The 25,577-nt window shown below is 37.2% G+C and overlaps 2 protein-coding genes across 5 annotated transcripts in view; one reads left to right on the forward strand and one right to left on the reverse strand.

Annotated features, from left to right (window-relative positions):
* Positions 1-20,571, reverse strand: part of COL4A5 (collagen type IV alpha 5 chain) — a 241,377-nt gene extending 220,806 nt beyond the window's left edge. For both annotated transcript variants that reach the window (XM_087859697.1, XM_087859696.1), the window contains exon 1: positions 20,130-20,571. In XM_087859697.1, coding sequence (XP_087715823.1) covers positions 20,130-20,210 — 81 coding nt within the window. In that variant the 5' untranslated portion in view covers positions 20,211-20,571. The remainder of the gene's footprint in view (positions 1-20,129) is intronic.
* A 1,374-nt stretch (positions 20,572-21,945) lies between these two features.
* COL4A6 (collagen type IV alpha 6 chain) overlaps positions 21,946-25,577 on the forward strand; it is a 263,291-nt gene continuing 259,659 nt past the window's right edge. For all 3 annotated transcript variants that reach the window (XM_087859876.1, XM_087859878.1, XM_087859877.1), the window contains exons 1-2: positions 21,946-22,198; positions 22,397-22,448. In XM_087859876.1, the coding sequence (XP_087716002.1) occupies positions 22,188-22,198; positions 22,397-22,448 (63 nt within the window). In that variant the 5' untranslated portion in view covers positions 21,946-22,187. The remainder of the gene's footprint in view (positions 22,199-22,396; positions 22,449-25,577) is intronic.

Consider the following 25,577-nt stretch of genomic DNA (forward strand, 5'->3'; position numbering starts at 1 on the left):
AAAAGGCTTCCTGAAACTAAATTAACTCCCACAGAGTCATTGTTCAAGCATTTCTCCTACAAAGTAAAAATGAAGGAAGGTAGAAAAAGAGTGTCTTCCTCATTTCAAAATGTATTTTTAAAATATTTTTATCAATGACCAAATCTGAGACCTATTATAGCTGAATTCTTTGTTTCCTACAACATTATCAAAGAGAAATAAGACAGTTAAATGAATAGAAAATAAAAACTATCATAATGATCCTAGTTTCTCTTCCCTTAAACTTCACAGGCAAGATCAGAAATATCTCTATCCTATGATTAAAGGGATATTCTGAGTATGAGAAAATTAATTAATCCTAAAAACTTCACTTTCCATTAATTATATGAACAGCTTTCTACCAGATGATGTAAAGTATAGAAGTAGAAAATGATCATTGCTCTTGAGGTAACTCTTCAATCGTAGGTTTAGATAGATAGATGGATGGACAGATAGATATATAGGTAGAGACAGAGGTATATAGATGACAATATATAGTTTAGAAGTCTTCGCAAAGGAAATAATCTGAAATACAAATAATTTTGTTTAAAAATGTTGACAGCAGTGTTATCAAAAAATAAAAGCAGGCTATGTTGGATCAATTGTTATTGGACTTGCCCTCTTGCCATAAACTACCAGAAAACTGCAAAATATGTGAAATAAATATTTTCAGACATTGGGAAAAGTTAGCAAAGACTGTGGTCTCAACATTTATTTTAAACATTCTCCTGAAGGTCCTAACACTAAGATAAAGGGGAAGAAAGAATGCATAGTAGAATAAAAGAAGTAAATCTATCTTAATTCACAAAAGACATAATGACATTTGCAGATAATGCTAAACAATCCATGAAAGAGCTACCAGAAATAGTAAAATAATTTGGCAAGATCACAGCATACAAGTCAATAAAAACATCAACTGTGTTTCTATATACTAACAACAACTGAAGACAGAAAATACAATACCACTAATAGTACTGTGCAAACACATGAATACTTGATGAATTTAACAAAGTATGTATAAGACCTACACGCTGAAAAGTACAAAACATTACTGAGAGAAATTAAAGACCTTAACAAACAAATATACATCATGTTCATTCATCAGAATACTGAATACTATTAAGACATCAATTTTCCCCCCAAATGATTTGTAGATTAAACACAATCCCATTCAAAATTCCAAGAGTTTTATTTTTAGAAGTTGAAAAGCTAATTATAAAAGTTATATAGAAATGCAAAAGAGGATTAGGAGGAGAAGGATGAGAGGAGGAGGAAGATGGAGGAGGAGAAGGAAGTAAACCAAAAATTTGAAAAAGAACAAATTTGGAGAATTTGCACCACCTGATTTAAATCCTTTTTATAAAACTACAGTAATGAAGACTGTGTGATATTAGCTTAAGAATATACATACAGGTTGATAGAACAGATTAGAGTCCAAAAAAGACCCACACATACATGGTTAGTAGTTTTCAACAAAGGTACCAAGGTAATTCAATGGGGGAAGGGATCATCTTTTCAGTAAGTGGTGCTAGAACTAAACAAATGGGGAAAAAAACTGAACCAGTATTCTTACCAAATACCATACACAAAATAACTAAATGAGTCAAAAGCTAAAACTATAAAAGCAACTTTTAGAAGCAAACCTGGGAGAAAATGCTGATGATTTTGGGGGTACTCAAAGATTTCTTATAAATGACACAGAAAGCCATAACCATAAAAAGCTGATAAACTGGACTGTGCCAAAATTATATGTTCACTGTCTAAAAATACCAGTTACAAAATTCAAAAGGCAAGCCACCAAATGGGAGAACATATCCACAAAACATGCATGTATTAGATTAGACAAGATGTTGTATCCAAAATATATAAAGAGCTCTTACTACTCACCTATAAGAAAACAAAAAAGAAACAGCCTACTGAAGCACATAACATAGATGAATTGCAAATGTATAATGTTAATGAGAAAAAAGCTAGACTCAAAAGGTTACATACTGGATGATTCAATCAAAATGATATTATAAGTAAAGGTAAAATTATAGCAAGAGAAAACAGATGAGTGATTGCCAGGAACTGTGGGTAGGTTGGGGGAAGGAGGCTAATTAAAAAGGGGCAGCATGAAGACATATTTTGAAGTGATGAAACTGCTCTGAGTCTTGATTATGACAGTGGTTACAAGATTGCATGCTTTTATCAAAACTCATAAATAGTACACCAAAGATAGTAAATTTTACTAAATATAAATAAAAAGAGAACTATAAGAAAACTACCAGGTGACTGTAATACTCAGATGTCAAAATGGTTAAAAATAGAGTAACTATAATAACAGCAAGTGCAGGCAAGGATGAGGAACAACTAGACCTTTCATACATTGTTGGAATGTACAATGGTACAACCACTTTGGAAAACAATTTTTAATTTTCTTGTAAAGTTAAAAATAGACTTATGATACAATCCAGCAATTCCATTACCTGATTATTTATCCAATAAAATGAAAGCTCATGTCCACACAAAGACCTGTTGCAAGGTTCACAGCAGAGGATGTGGGGGAAACTCTGAAGACACTTTTCTCCATTCTGACTCAGTACTCAGTACTTTTCCACTCCTATTCTTTCTCTTCTTCTGCCCCTGGGCCCTTAGGTCCATAAAACTGTGGGAGCTTTTTCTTTGAGGCTTCTTCATCAGTGAGATGACCAGACCCTCAAGTCTGTGCTTATCCACAGGGTCTGGAGCCACTTCCTTGAGAAAAATGTAAATGGGAGGGAAGAGGAGTAGGCACTTGCCCTGGTTTAGTTTCTTGCTTATACAATCATAGTAAGCAATTAAAGACCTTACTGTTACTTTCATTTTGGCTTGTTTTACTTGGCTACTCAGGCTTAAGAGCTCAGCTGAGCTCCTGACAATATGACCATTTAAACTGGTGCAAATTATTTCTTGATGAAATTTAACATTATTTTTTTTTTAATCTCAGGAAATAGGAACGGAAAAGACCTCCTCAATCTGTGATGATGAATAACTTGAAGCTAAAATAAGGGTGAAATATTTATCTTCCCCAAAAGACAGAGTGCAAAAATGGATCTCTTCTCTTACGACTCCTATTAAACTTGTACTGGAGGCCCTAGCAGTCCAATAACGTAGCCAGGACAAAAAGGCATAGGAATTGAAAAGGAAAAAGTATAACTCTCTTTACTTGCTGATGATATAATTATGTACATGGAAAATACAAAGTAACTACTAGAACTAATGAATAAATTTAACAACACTGTTCTAAAACTTGATTATAGATTACACTTACACTATTGTATGGATCTATCAAAACTCACAGAACTGTGCATAAAATCAAACCCTAGAAAAGAAAAAAGAAAAGAATGAGTAATATCTTAGGATAAAAAGTTCCATATAAAAGGGAATTATATGTCCGTATCTTAGCAACAAGCAACTGAAAATACAATTTTTAATAGCATTTACTATAAAAACAGTCATATGCATAGGAAGAAACTGAGCAAATGCTGTGCATGATTCTACGATGACCCAGTCAAAGAATATCTAAATTAATCGAGAGATGTACTGTGTTTATGGATTGGAAAAAACAATAATTTTAAGATTTCAATCTTCCTATATTAATTCACAGAATTGTTGCTATCCCTATCAAAAATTCAAAAGTTTTTTTTTTTAGTAAGAATTGACAAAATGAATCTGAAATTTATATGGAATTAAGAAACAAAACAGATGAACGGGGGGAAAAGAGAGAGCGGCAAACCATAAAACAGACTCTTAACTATAGAGAACAAACTAGGGTTGCTGGTCAGGAGATGGCTTGGGGGATGGGTTAAATGGGTGATGAATATTAAGGAGGGAACTTGTGTTGAGCACTGGGTGTTGATCCCAAAACCAGACAAAGACCCCACCAAAAAGGAGAATTACAGACCAATATCCCTGATGAACACAAATGCGAAATTTCTCACCAAGATACTAGCCAATAGGATCCAACAGTTCATTAAAAGGATTATTCACCATGAAGCAAGTGGGATTTATTCCTGAGCTGCAAGGGTGGTTCAACATTCGCAAATCAATCAATGTGATAGAGCACATTAATGAAAGAAAGGGCAAGAACCATTTGACCCTTTCAATTGATGCAGAAAAAGCATTTGACAAAATACAGCATCCTTTCCTGATTAAAACTCTCCACAGTGTAGGGATAGAGGGAACATACCTCAATATCATAAAATCCATCTACAAAAAGCCCACAGTGAATATCATTCTCAATAGGGAAAAACTGAGAGCTTCTCCCCTAAGGTCAGGAACATGACAGGGATGCCCACTCTCATCACGGTTGTTCAACATAGTACTAGAAGTCCTAGCCTCAGCAATCAGACAACAAAAAGAAATAAAAGGCATTCAAATTGGCAATGAAGAAGTCAAACTCCCAATCTTCGCAGATGACATGATACTTTACGCGGAAAACCCAAAAGACTCCACCCTAAAACTGCTAGAACTCGTACAGGAGTTCAGCAACCTGGCAAGATATAAAATCAATGCACAGAAATCAGCTGCACTTCTATACACTAACAATGAGACAGAAGAAAGAGAAATTAAGGAATCAATCCCATTTATAATTACACCAAAACCCATAAGACACCTAGGAACAAAACTAACCAAAGAGGTAAAAGATCTGTACTCTAAAAACTACAGAACACTTATGAAAGAAATTGAGACACAATGAAATGGAAAAACATTTCATACTCATGGATTGGAAGAATAAATATGGTTAAAATGTCTATGCTACCCAGAGTAATCTACACATTCAATGCAATCCCTATCAAAATACCATTGACATTTTTCATAGAGCTGGAACAAATAATCCTAAAACTTGTATGGAACCAAAAAAGACCGTGAATAGCTTGAGGAATGTTGAAAAAGAAAACCAAAGCTGGTGGCATCAAAATTTGGGACTTCAAGCTATATTACAAAGCTTTAATCATCAAGACAGTATGGTACTGGCACAAAAACAGACACATAGATCAATGGAACAGAATAGAGAACCCAGACATGGACCCTCAACTCTATGGTCAATTAATCTTTGGCAAAGCAGAAAAGAGTATCCAATGGAAAAAGGACAGTCTCTTCAATATACGGTGCTGGGAAAATTAGACAGCCACATGTAGAAGAATGAAACTGGACCATTATCTTACACCATACACAAAGATAAACTCAAAATGGATGAAAGACCTAAATGTGAGACAGGAATCCATCAAAATCCTAGAGAACACAGGCAGCAACCTCTTTGTTGCTGGCCACAGCAGTTTCTTGCTAGATAGGTCCCCAAGGCAAGGGAAACAAAAGCAAAAATGAACTATTGGGACTTCATCCGGATTAAAAGCTTCTGCACAGCAAAGGAAAGAGTCAACAAAACTAAAAGGCAACCTATAGAATGGGAGAAGATATTTGCAAATGACATATCAGATAAAGGACTGATATCCAAGATCTATAAAGAACTTATCAAACTCAACACCCACAAAACAAAAAAATCCAGTCAAGAAATGGGCAGAAGACATGAACAGCCATTTGTCCAAAGAAGACATATAAATGGCCAACAGGCACATGAAAAAAAATGATCCACATCACTCAGCATCAGGGAAATATAATCAAAACCACAATGAGATACTACCTCACACCAGTCAGAATGGCTAAAATTAACAAGACAGGGCACAACAAGTGTTGGCAAGGATGTAGAGAAAGGGGAACCCTCTTACACTGTTGGTAGGAATGCAAGCTGGTGCAGCCACTCTGGAAAACAGTATGGAGGTTCCTCAAGAAGCTAAAAATAGAGCTACACTATAACCCAGCAATTGCACTACTAGGTATTTACCCCACAGATAAGAATGTAGTGATCTGAAGGGGCACCTGCACCCCAATGTTTATAGCAGCAATGTCCACAATAGCCAAACTGTGGAAAGAGCCAAGATGTCCATTGACAGATGAATGGATAAAGAAGATGTGGTTCATATATACAATGGAATATTACTCAGCTGTCAGAAAGGATGAATACTTACCATTTATATAGACATGGATGGAACTGGAGGGTATTACGCTGAGTGAAATAAGTCAATCAGAGAAAGACAATTATCATATAGTTTCAGTCATAGGTGGAATATGAGAAACAGGGCAGAGGACCATTGGGGAAGGGAGGGAAAACTGAATGGCAAGAAATCAGAGAGGGAGACAAACCATGAGAGACTCTTAACTAAAGGAAACAAACTGAGGGTTGCTGGAGGGGAGGTGGGTGGGGGATGGGGTAACTGGGTGATGGGCATTAAGGAGGGCATGTGATGTGATGAGCACTGGTGTTATACGCAACTGTTGAAATACTGAACACTACATTTGAAACTAATGATGTACTATATGTTGGCTAATTGAATCTAAATAATTTTTTTAAAAATGAGCAATGGGTATTATATGGAAGTGAAGAGTCTCTAAATTCCACTCCTGAAACTAATATTACACTATACGCTATCTAACTAGAATTTAACTTAAAAAATGAAACCAAAAAATGAAACTAAAAAAATAACGGTAATATAAATTCAATATTAAAGATGAAAAAATAAAAATAAATAAAATTCATATGGAATCAACAGCCAAGACAATCATGAAGAACAAATTCAAAGGAGTCACACTACAAAATTTGAAGTTATTATAATGCCAAAATAATTAAAACAGCAGGATATTGGCATAAAGATATACAAAAGATAAACAGAACAGACTAGTGAGTTCCATCCAAGACCTGTACATACACATTCAATTCATTTTCAATAAAACCATCAAAGTAAATCAATTAAAAAGGAGTTTTTTTCAATATATAATACTGGAATAACTGGTTATCTGCATAGGAAAAAAATGGGCCTAAGGACAAAATCTGAAACTATAAAGATTCTAGAAGAAAACATATAATAGTATTATTGCAACCTTGGAGTTTAAGATTTCTTAGAGAAGACACAAAAGACGCTGAAAGGGAAGGGGCATGAGGGAGCTTAGGGTAATAGAAAAAATTCTATATCTTGACCTGCTTGGTGGTTACTGTATATACAATTGTTAAAAAAAAAAAAAAACAACTTTTGAGCTGTTCACCTAAGATTAGTGCATATCACTTTTTGTAAATTACACTTCAATAAAATAACTGTTAAAATGCAAACATTAAAATGTTCATAGCAGCTTCACCTGAAAAGCCACAAACTGGAAACAACCCAAATGTCCATTAACAGGTAAAGAGAAAAACAAAGTGTGGCATATCCATAGGATGGAATACCACATAGCAAGAAAATAATGACCTATGGATACACACCACAACATGGATGACTCTCAAATGCTGAGAGAAAGAAGACAGAACAAAAATAATGTACATACTATATGATCCATTTATATAAACTCTAGAAAATGAAACAAATGTAAGAAAGCAGATCAGTAGTTACTTGGGGGTGAAAGATGAAAGTAGGAAGGTAAGGAGGGACTACAAAGAGGTATGGAAATCTTTTCTAGTGATATATATGTTCATTATTTTTAAAGTATCAATGGTTTCACAGGCATTTATATAGGTCACAACTCCTAAAATTGTATATTTTAAATGTGTACTTTACTCCATGTCAATTATACCTTAAAGTTGCTTAAAAATTATAGAAAGGCAGATTTGAGCTCAATAAGAAAGAATTTTCCTTCTAACAACCAGAACAACAGAATTTTAGAATTAAAAGACACTTCCTGGGTATTGCTGACAAGGTAGCATACATTCCCTGTTTGAGCACTTTTAGTAACAGGGCATTTCTATTATTAAATAGTTTAATTGCTAGAAAAGTATTGATACCAAGAATTTCTGTAACTCAATCCTTTGATTCTAGGTCTTGTCTCTGGTGCTATCTAAATCTATCTTCCCCCAAATTCAAAATTCATTCAATGATTAGCTACTGAGAACCAACTATATGCAAGGAACCAGTCTATACACTGTGGTAAATACAAAGATATGTAAGACAAGGATCCTGATGTCATGGACTTTCCAATTTAGTATCTAAAAATAACTAACTCTAGTTAATTGTCCTACTTCATCATTGTCTTCTCTGCTGTGGTTTATAAAGTGAGAATGTTTCTGACTTGGCAACTGGAGTGAAGATGGTAGGAAAGATACACGAGCACTAGTATCGCCATGTCTATTCGGTAGTTTAATTGTGTCTACTAGGATGAATACTGTTACAAAATCATAGTAACAGCTCACCAATCCTTAAACCAAAGTGGTATACTGGAAAGAGGAATAGAATAAGACTCCTGCTTCTGCAACTAACTAGCTGCATCTTTCATCAATCACTTCACTTTCCTATAAAATGATGGAGTTAGTCTCTGTAGAGTAGTGGTTTTCAGACTTCTTGGTCTCAAGACCCTTTTACTCCCTTAAAAATCATGGAAGACCCCAAGAGCTTTTGTTTAGATGAGTTACATATATCAATACGTACCATACAAAATAAAACTGAGTAATATTTAAAGTATTTATCCATTCATTTAAAAGTGACAATACTATGCACTGTATGTTAACTAAGGAAATTTTAAATAAAAAAATTTTGAGTGACAATAATGAACCCATTACATGTTAACATATGCTATTCATTTTTATGAAAACTAATTACATTTTCCGAAAGTACAAAAAAAGTGTGAAGAGGGATTGTCTGGATTGTTTTATTTATTTATTTTTTGGCAAATCTCTTTAATGTCTGCCTTGATAGAAGATAGCTTCCTCATATCTGCTTCTGCATTCATTCTGTCACAGTATGTTGTTTTGGTTGAAATAGTTGGATCTTCATATCTGCTTCTGCATTCATTCTGTTGCAATATGTTGTTTTGGTTGAAATATATGAAGACAATCTGGCTTCATAAAGTTATATATTTGGAAAATTGAGTACTTTAATAGCCTTTTAAGATAATTGTGGATATTTTTTGATACTATGCCAAAGCTCTGTAAGTGGTAGACTCTAAGGTTAGTTACAACACAGAATCTGAAATCTCATCAACTAACTATTTGTACTCAATTACATTAAAATTCATTGATCTGTCTTGCCTCTGAATGGATCTTTACCTATGCATAATATTGTGACATCATGCATTAGTCATTTGGAAAATATTAGCTCACTGAGATTTGCACAACTTCAAATATTAACACATTTCATTATACAATATCAAAAAATCATATACATTGATATAATTACCAAGCTCATTAGAAAACACTAAGATTTGGGAAGCTGTCAAGCTCATAGTGGCAGATTCAAATCGAATTCTAATTCTTACTTGAAAAGTTCAAATTTGTTTATTGGCAACAAACACTGCCAGTAGTTTTCCTTTAAGTGATAGAGTCATTTTGCTCATTTTCAAGAAGATGCCTGCCAAATACCCAAGTGTGAACAACCATAGTTTGTCTCAGTTGTTCTTTCAGTAAAAATGTGTTTCATGCAAAGATCAGCTGGTTCAACCTACAACTCAATCAACTGCACGTGTGCTTTTCCTGAAGACAACGACCTTACTTCAACATACAGAAGTGTTTAGTGTATTTCCCATTTTGTCATACAGAACATTAAAAAGATGTGTATTCAAGGGTCAAGAATTAATAAAATTAATACTACACTGAGACCATTTTTAAATAAAATTGGCTTTTTATCCCCTGAATATATGAAGAATACAACTACTAGGACAATTTGATACACTGCACTAGCAGTTTTACCCACCATCAGTGCAAATGCCGCACAGTGAAAAGGGAAAAAGGTCTTCATACTCTTGTTAAAATAGTCCTCATGTTCCTCCTGATAGGATCTTAGGAATCCCAGGCGTCCACACTTTGAAAATAACTGACCTAAAGATCTTTAATGTCCCACTAGCTCTAAAATAGCCATAATTATGTAAATACTCAACATCTTTCATTTATACAACTCTACAAAACATTAGTTTCCCTATTAAGTAATACATCTTACATTTAACAAATACATCAATTTCTTACAAATCTGTTATTCAGCTAATACTGAGGACCAGCTCATTAGGTCATGAAACAGGAACTACTTCTTCCTTCCTTCCTTCTATTGGCAAATGCCAATAGAATCCATTGCTTTTATTCAGATTTTCCTACCCTCCAACTTTTCTAGGTGCCAATGTGCTTTGGAAGCAGGGGTGTTAAATCACTAGTCTAACTATCTTTATGGTCCTATTTCACTTGCCAACGTACCAGTATAAATATATACATACAACACAATTCTAACCAATGAGATATAAGGGGTGTTTTCAGGGTGGAGGTATGGGACACATGAAAAAGTTTTCGTTGCTGATAAAAGAGGACACAAATGAACAAAAAGTTCATACTCTTCTTTTACTGGTCATTGTGGTGTCTGCATGTGATCTCTGGAACTGCAGCAGCCATCCTGCTAGTATGAAGGGCACTAATCTGAGAGTAAGCTGTTATGCAAAGTATGAGAGAACAGAAAATAGAAGGAACATAGGTCATTATTTGGCTGAACTGATTAATCTTGGAGATACTCTACTTCAAAACTTCTTGTTAATTGAACTAAAATTTTCCTTTATTGTTAAGGCAGCTGAATTAGTGTTTCCTACCACCTGCAACAGAAAAAAAAAACTTATCTGATATAAACATGCCTATCTTTCATACAGGAAATGTTTTTTTTTTAAGATTTTATTTATTTATTTATTTGACAGAGAGAGACAGCCAGTGAGAGAGGGAACACAAGCGGGGGAGTGGGAGAGGAAGAAGCAGGCTCTTAGTGGAGGAGCCTGATGTGGGGCTTGAACCCAGAACGCTGGGATCACGCCCTGAGCCGAAGGCAGATGCTTAACCACTGTGCTACCCAGGCGCCCCCATACAGGAAATGTTTTACTACATCAATTAGATTGTGAGATTATGGACAGAGAAGGACCTCTCCTCCATCAGCAAAGTCCTAGAGAGCTCAAAATGCAGAATACACTAAACAATTTTTCCCTAGTGTCCCACTCTTAGTACCATTTTTCTCCTCAGGTTCTAAGATCTCCTTCAGTATTCCATTAGTGTCATATATACTATAAGAAATTATGGAAGCAATTCAGCCAGTTCTCATAACGTATAGGAAGAATGTTATTTGACTGAATTATAAGATGATGCAAATGCTAATAGAATTTCTTACAGTCTTATTTTAGTACACACTGTCATAAAACCAATTCCATTAACCAGACTAGCACTTGCTCATAAGCAGTGCTTAAGTCTCCAAGTTAATAAGTAAATGTAATGTTTACATCAGATTCAGTAAAATTAAAAAAAATAATTAGAAATTGAATTTAGCGAAAGCCTGTTTCCTTATAACATTTGCCTTTGGTTGTCTTTGGTTAGCAAATAGCAAGGGATTTAAGGTTCCCATTTCATCAGGCTAGCAAGTACCATCACCGACTACACTTTTGGTTAAAGGCCAGCAGAAGCTGCTAAAGGAACAAAGGGCAGTTGGACCTGGACAGATTATGAAGGTAAATAAACTCAAGCATTGATGCATAAAATGAGAATCTGGTTTGTTAAAATTAAAGGAGCCTATGTATCAGAGATCACACTAAAGATGCCTCTCCAAAAAACCTCAAGAATTACTGCTATTAAAAACAAATCTTTGTAATGAAGATTTAGTTAAGTGGCTGGGTGGTTCATTTATAATGTTAATTAGAGAGACTATATTTTCAAAAATTACTTCTGTTCCATGGTTGCTATTGTCAGAAGGGGATGAAATAATGGAATCATTACATTTTAAAAAGAAAATCATTAGAGGATAGGCCCAAATCAACCAACCAACTGGCAATCAATTGAGCATCAATTCCATAGTCACTGTACTAGATAGAAAAAAAAATTATTAAGATTGTCTCATAGGCACTCTTACACACTACTGATAGAAGTATAATTGGTAAAACCATTCTGGAAAGTAATTTGGCAAGAGCAGATCTCTATCATTCAGAAGCTTAAAGTTCAGCTATTCAAATGCCAACTGGAAAAGCCATAATGCATAACAGTTTGTGATTTTACAGAGGAATACATTTGAATTGCACAAACTACAAGGCTGGCATCAAGGCAATAAAGTCTCTTAGCTAGTGAGGAAACACAAGAAGAAGGTAAAGTGAGAGTGGTACAAAATGGATGGGGGACCTCTGATTCCATGTATACTTACAACTTTGTTTCTTAAAAGAGGAGATGGGGGCTGGAATAGCATCACCCCAAAGTGAGAAAAATATATTAGCAATTAATGGGGGAAAGGTCCTGGAGTAACACTAAGGGAAAGATGAAAGCCAGAGACAGCACTAAACAAAGACACAGCCATTTAAGTGTAAGCATCATAGGCAGCTATGGGATAGGGATTGGCGAAGAGGGTGAGAAGGGAGAGCAGAAGGGCCTCCCATTTCAGATGCATTCCACAACTCTCCTAGGGAAGGGAGAATGTCAATGGGTATGGGATATGTTATATCCTTGCTATTGCTAGGAAGAGATGGGGGGTGATATTCATGGAGGGCAGGCTCCAACTTCTGTCCAGGGGAGAAATGCAGAGGAATGCATTGTTTACAAAATTAAAATTTAGGCCTGGATGGCCTAGACAATTACAGTGAAGAGTTATTAAAGGATGGGCCAGTGGTGAGTGTATCTTTAAAATCAAGTCAAGTGACCAGTCACAAGAAGGGGGTATGGATAGGGCAGTGGGAATTATTCAACTTTTCAACATGACTATTTTTCTGTATTATCTAACATGTATGAAATAGAGACTGAGGGAAATCTCATGAGCAGGTTTTAGAGCCAGACTGTTCTGATTCAAATCTTGGCCCAATTATTTACTTACTGCATGACTTTGGACAATTTATTTAACTACCCTGTGGGCCTCAAATTCCTTATACATAAAAATAGGAATAGTATTATCTACTTAACAAGTATAACACTGTAATCACTAAAAAAAAGTTATCATAATTTATCTGTTGATATCACCTTTCTAAATGTCAAGGTCTCCTGCATGTACCAAAGTCTTTGAAAATACTAATGGCTTTTAACCCACTAATTCCCAATAAAGGAGGCAGTACTAATAAAAGAATATAAAATATGGAATAGGAATTATTCAAGGCAGTTTTTCTTACAATGGCTTTAAAAACTTGAAATTTAAAAATATATTCTGTAGGGGTGGCTGGCTGGCTCAGTCAGTAGAGCATGTGATTCTTGATCTTGGGATTGTAAATTCAAGCCCCATATTGGGTATAGAGATTACTTTAAAAAATCTTTTTAAAAATTCTATAAAAGTGAATAAGGGAAGGAAAACTAAAATAAAATAAAGAATTAGAGGTAGGCAAACTGTAAGAGACTCTTAAATATAGGGAAAAAACTGAGGGTTGCTGGAGGGATTTAGGTGGAGGGATGGGGTAATTGGGTGATGAGATTAAGGAGGGCACTTGATGTAATGAGCACTAGGTGTTACATGTAACTGATGAATCACTAAATTATACCCCTGAAACTAATACTACACTATATATGAACTAACTTGAATTTAAATAAAATTTTGGAAAAAAAAAAGAAAAAAGTGAATAGGTAATTTAATTGTGGTGTGTATAAATTATATACAGTCATTTAAAACTAGTATATTTATTTTTTTAAAGATTTTATTTATTTATTTGACAGAGAGAGACAGCCAGCCAGAGAGGGAACACAAGCAGGGGGAGTGGGAGAGGAAGAAGCAGGCTCCAAGCAGAGGAGCCTGATGTGGGGCTCTACCCCAGAATGCTGGGATCACGCCCTGAGCCAAAGGCAGACGCTTAAGGACTGTGCCACCCAGGCACCCCTAAAACTAGTATCTTTATTTTTTTTAAGATTTCTTTATTTGAGAGAGAGCATGAGCAGGAGGGGCAGAGGGAGAAGGAGAAAGAATATCAAGCAGACTTCGTGCTGAGTGTGGAGCCCGATGTGGGGCCTGATCCCGGGACCCTGAGATCATGACCGGAGCTGAAACCAAGAGTCAGACACTTAACCGGCTGCACCAACCAGGTGCCCCTAGAACTAGTATCTTTAAACAAAGAACTTTAATAACACAGGAAAATGCTTAATAAGTGAAAAAAGCATTAAGATATACAACTGTGTAGAAAGTAATCCCAACTTGTAAAAATTTTAACCAATTTACTTTATTTTATTTTATATTTTTTTAAGATTTTATTTATTTATGTGACAGAGAGACAGCCAGCGAGAGAGGGAACACAAGCACAGGGAGCGGGAGAGGAAGAAGCAGGCCCCCAGCAGAGCAGGGAGCCCGATGTGGGACTTGATCTCGGAACGCCAGGATCACGCCCTGAGCCGAAGGCAGACGCTTAACGACTGCGCTACCCAGGTGCCCCACCAATTTACTTTTTTAAAAAAGGATTCGATATATAAAGAGGAAAGTCATTAAACAATAATTGGGGTTATTTCTATGCTGTTGATAGAACTGTGGACACATTTTTATTTTCTTCTTTATAATTTTCTGCATTTTTCAAGTTTCCAATACTGAGCATGTATTACTTTTGCTATTAGACAAAAGCCAGCATGTAAATTGGTTGAACAAATGAACAAATACACAGTTCTTGCCTATACTCTAATAGGGAGAACAGATAAAATCCCATGAAACAAAATGCTTGTAAAACCAAATACATTTAGATACTAGACAGGAAGAGGCTAAATATTACAAGTGTTCAAAGATGAGTAAAATCAGCCATTGATATGTAATAGTAAGGGAAAGTTTCATAGAAAGACTATTCTCACTAGCATGTAAACTCCATGGAGGCAAGACATTTGTCTATCTTATTTAGTTTTATCTACAGTATCTAGCACAAAATGATTTTGTGAACAGTACATATCCAAGAGGGTAGAAATAAAACAACATATACAATTCTTAAGTACTTATAATTTGCTAAATAAATATCTTCTGGATGAATGTAAGCATCATGCTGAAACTGAGGAAAGATTGGATCCACAGGATTCCAATCAAAATGGAGAGGCAAGGGGTGCTTGGTTGGCTCAGTCAAGCATCTGCCTTTGGCTCAGGTCTTCATCTCAAGGTCCTGGGATGGAGCCCCACATGGCAGGCTCTCTGCTCAGTAGGGGGACTGCTTCTCCCTTTCCCTACCACTCTGCCTACTTGTGCTCTCTCTATATATATCAAATAAATAAGTAAAATCTTTTTTAAAAAATGGAGAGGCAAAATACGTATGCAGTGTTCCAGGGATTATAGGAAAGCTCACCTAGACTAGAATGGACAGTGTACATTGTAAAATGTTGTATATTGAAAAATAAGGTTGGATGGAGGGAAAGATCATGATAGATCTTGAAAATCAGGCAGAAAATTTGAGAGTTAATGCATTAAGAAATGACAAGTCAATAGTTTGTAATGACAGTAATGAAATCTTAAATTTATTCACTATTTGCCAAGTACTATTCTAAATGCTTTATGTAACTCCTCTCATTTTATCCTCAAAACAACCTGTGACATAGGTACCACCCACCCCCTTTTGCCAATAAGGGAATTAAGGCTTACAGGTTACCACTTGGTTGAAGGTGACACATCTATCAGTCAGATTCCAGGTCTGACTTCAGACACCAAGCTTTTAAAGACTCTGCATAAGACGTCTCTGAAGCCCACAAAACATGTCTGAGGAGGGATACCAGAAAGCAGTGAGATTCCACAACATCAAAGATGTATTTTTATTCTGTGGTCTTGGACTGGAAATCAGTGATATCAGTACAAATTCATGGTTTTTAATACAAATATACAAAGGAGAGATTGCAAAAAGATAGATACAAACGTGGGCATGCATCTGTGTATATATACATGTATTTCTTAGTTTTGTCTGCTGAGAAGGCACAGACACAATGACACCTCAATAGCCATGAGCACACCAAGCACCCAGACCTTGACTTCTAAATACCATTATCCAATAAAAAGAATCAGAGCTCCCCGGAGAAATGGCTGATTCCAGGGTAGGGGCAGGGAAAGGAGATAAAATGAGGCTGGAACATCTTTTAGTACCAGAATGTAAGGGAATGCTCAAAAAATGACAGGGACGCACTGAAAGGATACAGGAGCCAACTGGAAGAGGCTCCTATTGGCCAAATCTGGGGTAATTTCAGCAAAAATAAAAGTAAAAATAGCAAAACTCATTATAAAACTCATAGAATAAAACAAATATCCATAACTCCATATTGCTATAAATAACTGAATAGATAATAAATAATTAGCAGAGAAGGTAAAGTTCTTTGTTATATTAGAATTCAATTATTAAATGCAGAAAATGTTAAAAACTGAAAACCACCATTTGGCAAATATCACAGTAATAACTACTCAGGCCAGAATCCTCAATAGATGCTAATTTTAAGCAGACAAAAGTATGATGAGAAACAGGATATTTACATTGTCTCACAATATCGCCTTGCACAGCCCTACAAGATCAGCTCACGTTGTAATTACAAAAGGAAAAAATAGTGACTTTTATGGCGTATAAACCTGGTAGACACAACCTGAATCAATTATTAAGGTTAATTCAAGGTAAAGACTCTCATGTGCTGCATATACAGACATCAAAAGCCAAATAAAAACAGAAAAAACGTACACACTCTTACACAAAGGACAAATTCATTTATACAAACACAAGACTAAAGTTATATAGATAGCTGAGTAAACAGAATTTGGTATGATGGCTAGGTAAATTGGTAAAAACGACAAAAGTGAACTGGGCATCTTAAGCCGAGTGCCACCATATACACATACCCTGTTTTATCATAATAGACATGCTACTGAAAAGTTCAGCATATTTAAAATCATTATGGAAACCGACTAATTAAAAGAAGAATAAAGCAAAACTTTCTTCAAAATAATCATGCACCACAAATTATAGTTGTTTTATAAATCTAACTTTTTATAAGTGATTGTATAAAATCACACCTGCAACAAGCAATTGCTTCTTGATTGCTTTTAAATTATCTCTGTACACAGACATATGTAAAAAGATCAAACTGATCTCTATTATGATCTCTTATTCTAAGTCCAAAGCTGTTTCCATTATAGATGATACTTCTCCTAACATCAGCAGGAAGAGATGTTATCCCCATTATCATTTCCATTTCACCTCCTGTGTCTCCCCCACCAAAAAAAAAAAAAAGTAGCAGAAATCCAAACACTCTGAACAGCAAATAAGTCTCTATAGGCCACATACAAAGGAGGTAGTATAGTACAGTCATTGAGGGTAAAGAATTTGGAGTCAAACTGTCGCAATTTCCAGCCCCACAACTTAGTACCTATGTGATTTTTTGGAAGTTACTCAACCTCTATGATCCATAGCTTCTTGATCTGTAAAGCGGGGATAAAAATGGTATATATCTCATAGGGCTGTTGCAAAGACTAAATATGATAATGTACATTGCCATATTAGCACAGTGCTTGGCACGTAGTAAACACTCAAAAATTTAAGTTATGATCACAGTGTCAACAAATTCTTCTTGTGGAGCAGTTAATTCATAGTATACTTCAGAGGAAAAACTGTTCCTGGTCACAAACGACTCTACCCTCAGTGAGTTGTTGCCACTGGTCACAAGAGAGATAGTGCATTTAAATTAGACAAACCTATCCACTCCACTGCACAAAAAACTCACTAACATTTGTATAGTAGGGGTAGTACAATTGTACACACCATATCCATAAATCTAAGTGCTTATCCTACTGATAGTAAGTACAGGTATAATTACCTTTACATAAAAATATGTTATTTCCACCACTAGAAATGACCTTTGCAACCTAAACCTCCCCTTTTCTCTTACTGCTAACCTTCTCAGCATAAAGGTTACTCTATTCCACCTAATAAATACTCTACCTAAAAAAACTTCCACGTATTTATGATATCCCAATTTGGCATGACTTCAGAGATAACTCACTTAACTATGAAAAATTAAAGCAATTCTTGTAAGTATCAATGTTCTTCCTGATACAAAAGTCCCAATACCAAACTACTTCAGTCAACGATCAGTCAACCCCACTACCATCCATTTTACTCTGGAGAAGGTCACCAATATCCCCAGCACTAATATGGAGAGAAGATACCATTCATATCTTTGAGATGATTAAAACATTTCACCTAACTAGGATATTGATGTGTGAAGCAGAAAAAACCAACCCCTGATTTTATTAGAGGTACAATGTCCTAATGATAGAGAAATGGGATATAAAATGTTCTTTCAAAATTATATAGAAAGAAAAAGGAAAAAAACTGCATGGTATCTTCTGTAACTACTTCATGAACACTCGATCATTAGAGTCCAAGAAAACAAGCTTGCTCCCAAGTTTTGTCAACTATAGAAAGAAATCTCACTTTTAATATAAATTGACTCAATACAAAATACAAATTGATGTATAGTATTGTTATACATACCTGTATGACTGGTATCGGGTGCACATTTACTAATAGCAACATCAAAGGAAAAAAATTAGAAATATTTAATCAAACATCCATAAAACCTTTGCCCCTGGGCCAAATGCTATAAGCGGTAAGCACCAAGAAGATGTTTTTAAAAGTAACTATTTTCAACAACACAATTGTAGTTTTATCTGGGGGTCCATAAGCACTACTGAATGGCAAAACCTTACCCCATTAAGATGTTCTGCATCAAAAAAAGCAATTTTAAGTCATCTCTACTTTTTCGTTGGAAAAATTACAAGTGTAGTTGATATTCATGGTTTTTCAGCAGACTTGCTATCATAATTACATTGTGCTTAGAGTAATATGAAAGTTAGTTTTCATACCTTGAGTACACATTTTCTGGAGGATAAAAGGACAATGTAATCTGAGGTATGCTGAGTGTATAGAGAAACCAGACAGCTAACTTAAAAGTGGACCCAGATAAGTCATGACATAGCAGCTGCATGTATAAAGAATTGATAAGTCACTCAACCACAGCAGGCCTAAGCCATGATCTCACATTAAAGTGTTTTTAAAACCACCCATTATGATCACTCAAATATAACTTTTAAATAATCTGTCGCATACTTAATTCTTTCAAGGTTAAGCGAAATGAAGGATGATGGGCTGCAGGCTGGAGAACATTTTAACAAAGCCATTCATTCCTTTACATCTGCCTCATCCCCAGAAAGATAGTTGGTGGGACTACCCAGAGATCCTTCTAGCAAATATGTTGGGGTTTTAATTCTACATTCCTAAAACTGAGTGGAACTTTTTGTTCTGTCATTTCACAGGTGCGTCCTCCTCCACTGTCAAGTCAGAACACTCATTCTCCTTTGAAAAAAGAATTATTTTCCTTTAAATAGGTGATGGGCATATTTTCGATTTGTTGAGGTGCCTTAGTAAGAATTTTTTTTAAAGTAAACAACAAACAAAAACCCAGAACTTTAAAATAAAATAAAAAAAAACAAAACATGACGCAGAAGACCTGCTTGAAGCCTGAGGCCATCCGTCTTTCCCTCCTTCTACTTCGGTGTGTTACCTGAACGTTTGCCATATGGACGCCCAAAGGGGGACATGGTCACTACAGGGGCTTTGGTGGCCAGAGGTGAGGGTAGGCTCGTGTGGCCTGGGCAAAAGGGAAGCACTTCCTGGGCGCGCTCAACACTTGGATGGAGGCTGGAGTTAGAAAAGGCAAAATATCCAACTACAGACCAGATTTAAAGAGTGTGTGGGCTGGGTACAACTAGTGTAAAGGTTAGCCGGCAGACAAGGGAAACAACCCGAGCGCGGAGGGTGGGGAGGAAAAGTTGCAAATACCCTCCAGAGCCTAGTGAGCTATTAACGTGTGTCCCCCCACCCCGGCTCCGCTCTCTGGCCCCCCAGAGCAGCTAGCTGCAGCAAAGCAAGCAGCCCTATTTTTAAACATAAACCTCTCTCCTGGGCTGCAGAAGGCTTGAGTTACCAGCGTTGTAAATAATGTTGCTTCCTAAGCAAGTGAGGGCAGACTGGAATTCCCTAGCCAAGGCCGAGGAGAAAGGAAGGCAAAGGGACAAAAAAGTAATTTCGGCCTGAGAGTGAGATGACTGGTGGGAGCGGAGGAGGGAGGGGTAGAAGGAAGGACTTACCGCAGCCTCTGCAGGCTGCCCCCAAAGACTCAGGGCCAGTAAGAACAAGCCGGCAGCCAGGCTGACTCCACGCAGTTTCATTCTTCTCCAGCTCCCGCAGCTCCTTCAGCACCCGCACGAAATCCCTGGCTAGCTCTGACTAACTGACATAATCTTGAGTTTACGGGGAGAGAGCCGGAGGCGGAGAGGGACAGCGAGGGTGTCCCAATTGTGCCGGTCGGCTTAGGTGAGGAGGAAGCTTTTTAAGACTGGAGGGGGTGGGAAAGAAAAAAAAAAAGAAGTTCTTCTTCCCTCCCCCCCTCCCCTCCCCAAAGCCGGTCTCTCGGGAGCACTTTTCCCTTCTGTCTGGACTTGCAAACTTTTTCCTCACGCAAGTCCCACAGCTCTCAACTTTACTCCCTCTCTCCTCCCGCACCGCCCCCTCCCCACCAGCACTGGGGAATTTGAGGATCACTCCGCCACCACTTCAGACTGCACCAGCAACCTGCGAGGGAGTGACGCTCAGTTATTTGGGGGAGGGAAACTTCCAGATCAGTTGGCTGAACACCATGAGTCCAACCGGGAAGCTTTTCTATTCGTTCACTTGCACCTTTCGTTGGTATTACTCTTCTCTGCCCAGTCCCACTCTCATTGGTGAGAACACCAAAGCCAATTACAAATAGACGTGAGCTGGGACTATTTTTTTAGCGGATGGATCTTAGAGGAACTGAGTTTTTTATTGTTAATGGTTAGAAACAAATTTTGGTCGCCGCTCCCTGGGCTGCTGGTGGTGTTTGCCTTCCACCTGCTTGCAGGACAGTTTCTACATACAATAAAATACGTGAAAATATTAGAACTGTATAATATATTTATATGATTAAATATATTCTTACAACCGAAGAATTAAGAAAATGAACCTACTTAGGTGTACCTGAAGCCTTTATGCGTGTTTTAAACATCTAAGATTGAAGAGCATTCAGTAGATGTTAGTAAATATTATATGGTTGGATGTTATTGTAATATAGTTTTATCTTTTTATTTAACTACATTCCTAAATGCTGTAATTTTTACCTTTTATATAGAACAATATAAAAGGTATTGACTCTCTTTGCGATTGTGTTTCAGAAGGATTCAATACAGGGAATTAAATAACTTTCGTTCAGTTTTCTTTAAAACTAACACAAACATCTAATTGGAAACATATAGAGTTAAGGACAGTTGAATTGAATTTCTGAAATAAAGTAGACCTGAGCATTACTTTGGTAATCCTGATCTTGTAGATTTGTTGAAGTACCAACAGGCCCTGAAAATATTTTGTGTGGACTCCTTGGAGGGTCTTTCAGGGATTTGCTCAAGAATTCTTTAGAACTTTTCTGTTATCTCAGACCCTAGAATTTGGCACTTGAGTCTTTCGAGGCTTTGGACCTATTTATGGGGGCCCACTCATCCTTAGGTTGTAATCAGCTTTGGGTAGATTTACAACTCCAGAAACCACCACCACCACCCCCCCCCAAGAGCTTAGTAGACAATAAGTTAGAATGAGTGTAGTATGCATTTGGGCAAGGGTGCAAGGGAATTTGGGGCCCATCTGTAGGAGTCCGGTGCCCTAAATCTATTTATGTGTAACAGTTAACAGTGGTTTATGGAAGTGTATGCTGCGTAGTTGCTTAGATCTTAGTGTATAGGTCTTTATGGGCCTGAGCGTGAAGCTATGGAGATGCCTGGGAATGTTATGTGCAGAGGTGCCTGAAAGTGAGAAAGACGCCCGGCTGCCCAAGGTAGGGGGGATGATTGACAGCAGACAGCCCCGCCCCTTTCCCCTCCATTCCTTCCTCTCCTGGTGTATGGAACTATCTTTTGAGTGCGGCAAGTTGTAGCGGGCACCGCTGACTGTTTCCCTTTGGGCACTTCTTATCTAGAAGCTGAGTTTAGTTTCTTCCGAAGTGAGCCACTTCTCCCCCCCTAGCCCGTCGTCCTGAATAAGGAAGCAGCCGCCAAGCATCAGCGGAGCCCTGATGAGCCCAGGCTGTGGAGCCGCTTAGCTGTCTCCCGGGACCCAGCTCCGGAGGAGCCGCAAGCATGCACCCTGGGTGAGCTGTTGCTGCCCTGAGCTCCCCTCCCTCTTTCCTACTTTGAGCTACTTTGCCGGACCCGGACTATACTTGTACTTATGTCATTGCAGAGAAAGGGGGGGGGGGCAGGCGGCCAAAAGGAGTCGGGGACTATGGACAGACTTAGGACCCCGGAGCCTTGAGAGCCCAAGTTACTCACCCTTCCTCCTGTTTCAGGTTGTGGCTTCTCCTGGTTACGTTGTGCCTGACGGAGGAACTGGCAGGAGCCGTGAGTCTCTTCCCCCCCAACCCCGACCCTTTTCCCTCCTCCTCCTTTGACCCCCTTCCCATTCCACCTCTCGTGTTTGTGTTAGGGGGTTACAGAACGTTGCACTGCGAAACAGAGTTCACATCGCTCTCCTTTCTAGTGGGAGTTAATGGGGTTCCTAGGAATAGCACAGCGTCACGCTTATGCCTTTGGTACGCAGGCATCTTTCTGTCCCAAAACTTCGTAACGGGTTGGGAAAATAAAAGTAGAAGACCCAAGAGGCGCACATTTCTGAGCCTCTTCTCAGACGACTTTAAGATGACTGACATCTGGTGCTTTTCTCTGCATCTATCTCCAAGGCAGAAGAAATGTAATTTTCCCTGGTCTACAAGAACATGAATTGGCACACAAGTTCGAGAGTGGGAGGAGAGCTCAAGGAGTGGGACTTGAAAGTGCTGTGAAAGTTATGGAAGTTAAACTTAAGTATTTGCTTGTGAGTCCTTGGACAGTACCAGATGGGAACATCAGGACTCTTTAACCACCTGAACTGAACTGATATCACTAGATGATGTTCAATTTCTGTCTGATGTTTCCTTTCACTGGTTTTCTGTGTCATCAGAAAGTTAAAAGTTAGTGTTTAGAATAGAAAAAATAATCTGAAAGTTAACATTTCATAGGCTGTTTAGATTTCATCCACCAAATCAGCTAGGGACTGCAGGCAGAGGAATTTCTGTAGACATCTGGTCAAGAAAAGTTTAATGGATCCCAGAAAGTAGAGGTTCCCCCAGTGTAATTACTAGGATAATTTACCAAAGGTGGAATGACCCGAATAATCAGATATTGCAGTTTTCCAGTCTCACTAGTTACTTACACTGGCAGAAATAAAGTTAGCTGCTGAGTTCAAATTTGAAGTTGTTTGACTATTGAGTACTATTTCACTGCTCTATTTAATAAACTGTTAATAACCAAAGTCACACACCATGTAGATGATAGATATTTACCTTGTGGGTTTGACAATTTAAAATGATTGGCTGCGTTTTTAATACTTGAAATATTTGTAAATACTATTTATAGAGCCATACTTAATTCAACCCAATAAAATCAGGTAATACGTTTATGGGCGGGGGGAAGGATTACTTTGTCCCGGCAAAAATCTTTAAGAAAATATCAGAATGAAGTAAAATGATTTCTCTTAAGAAAAGAGAATGATGCCAGAATACTTGACTTTTAACATCTTGTGACCAGCCCCCCCCCCAACTCAGTACATCAGCTCTTATGTAAGTAAATTCTAGACTTTGTAAACAGGAGTATTGATCTACAATTCTGTGTACTTCTCCATCTGATTCCCCGAGTACACAAGCTTAGTTATATGTTACCTTGAGGCTCAATACTTGAAAATGCCAGGTTTTGATTAGTTAACAATTTGTCCGGGAATCTTGCCACTTGTAAAAATGTTATGCCTGGGCAGCATACCTTCCAGCAAAACCTTGATTTTCAGACTCTAGCTGATTGTATGCAGTGTACTTTTGGGGAAAAGCATTAACAAATCTTTCTAGATAGCTGGAGACTTCCCAAACACTGCATCTTATCACTTGAAAGTCACTGGGGGATTATGCTTTAATTCTTAGAAGTATTGAAGTGTGTCTCCAAAATCAAGCACTACTTTGGTGTGTGGATTTCAGATTCTGTCTCATTATTTTTCAGTGTCACCTGCTATGTCAGTGTGAGTGACCCTAGTAAGACTAAAATAAACCTTGAGATACACTGAAAATATTTTTTTTTACCTTATTTACATCCAGAACTGCTTCCTTCACTGCTGTTTACTTCTGCATAATATCTTTGGCAGTGTAAAGCTATTTTTTTGTCCATTTGGGGGAAAATGGCAAAGAAAAAAGAGGAGAATCACAGGATAAGTTCTCAAAAAGTGACTTTTCTGAGAGGAAGTTTTTTGTTCGTTTTTACTCCTTGTAGTGGATTCTCATGTATATTGGGTGGTTCTCATCTCCTCTCAATTCCAGTTTATCCTCTGGGTTTATAATGTTTTTCACCTTTCAAATGGTTTTAGCTCTTTGAATTCTCTGTATCTTGACTACTATTAATGAAAAATAACTTTTAAATAGATTGACAAAGAACTACATTGTGCTTCTCTATAAGAAAGTTTGTTCACTGTGAGAGTTAAGTTGCCAATAACAGAATCTTGGTGAGCATTTGAGATAGGGTCTTTTAGTTGCTTTGATTTCTCTGTCAGAGTTTAAAAAGCAGTGCTATTTAAATAGATGGTTAAAACCTGGGATTAAAGAATGAGTTCCTATTAAATTTCTTTTAAAAGAGTGATGATCTTCACTGAGGTGAAATACGTGCACAATTTATCTGAGTAAGCTAGAGCCTAGGATTTCAGAATATCCATAATCATTTTTGGTTCTTAAGTGCCTGAGGCACAGCACACAAAGATTTATTTAAACATGGTCTCTAACTCTGTAGGATTTTACTTTCTCAGACAATGGTGGTCATTATGTTTCTTAAAAGATAAGATACCTAATGATAAATTATTATCTGCATGTACCTACATTGTGTTAAAGAAAGGACTAGAAAGATTCATATCTCACCATAGGCCAACATGTCCAGCAGTTAAAATATGCGACCAAAGTAGTCAGGGTCCTTATTTTTTCTTCCCAGTTTGCCTCAAATCTGCTTTGGTGAAAAGCTCTAATACAACCAAGCATATTTAAAGTTATAGCCTAGCAAGAGTTATCTGGGTAGAGAAGAGGCACAGGGGAGAAAACATATGTCTGGCTGTCCCCTTCTGCAAAGAGCATAGGTAAAATGCTTTTAGCCACATTCAAATCAAGGTCTGATTGAAATACAGACTTCTTTCCTTAAAGTTGTAACTTGCCCAAGTTGGTCCTTTCCACTGTGATGTTCAGTCCTAATTGCAGCCATCAAAGTATGAATAGAGTGTGCGGGTTTTTCAGAGGTGAAGAAAGTTTCTTCCTACTCTAAGAATCAAGAGGAGTATTTGCCTTGCTTTGGGGCTGTGTCTCTAAGAATTCTATCTTTTTCTAAAAAAAAACAACTTTATTGATACAATTTAAATACCATAAGTTCACCCATTTTATGTATACAATTCAATGATTTTTAGTAAATTTACCA

Source organism: Ursus americanus, chromosome X (genome assembly GCF_024610735.1).
Source record: "Ursus americanus isolate L20-20 chromosome X, mUrsAme1.1.p, whole genome shotgun sequence".
Taxonomy (NCBI): domain Eukaryota; kingdom Metazoa; phylum Chordata; class Mammalia; order Carnivora; family Ursidae; genus Ursus; species Ursus americanus.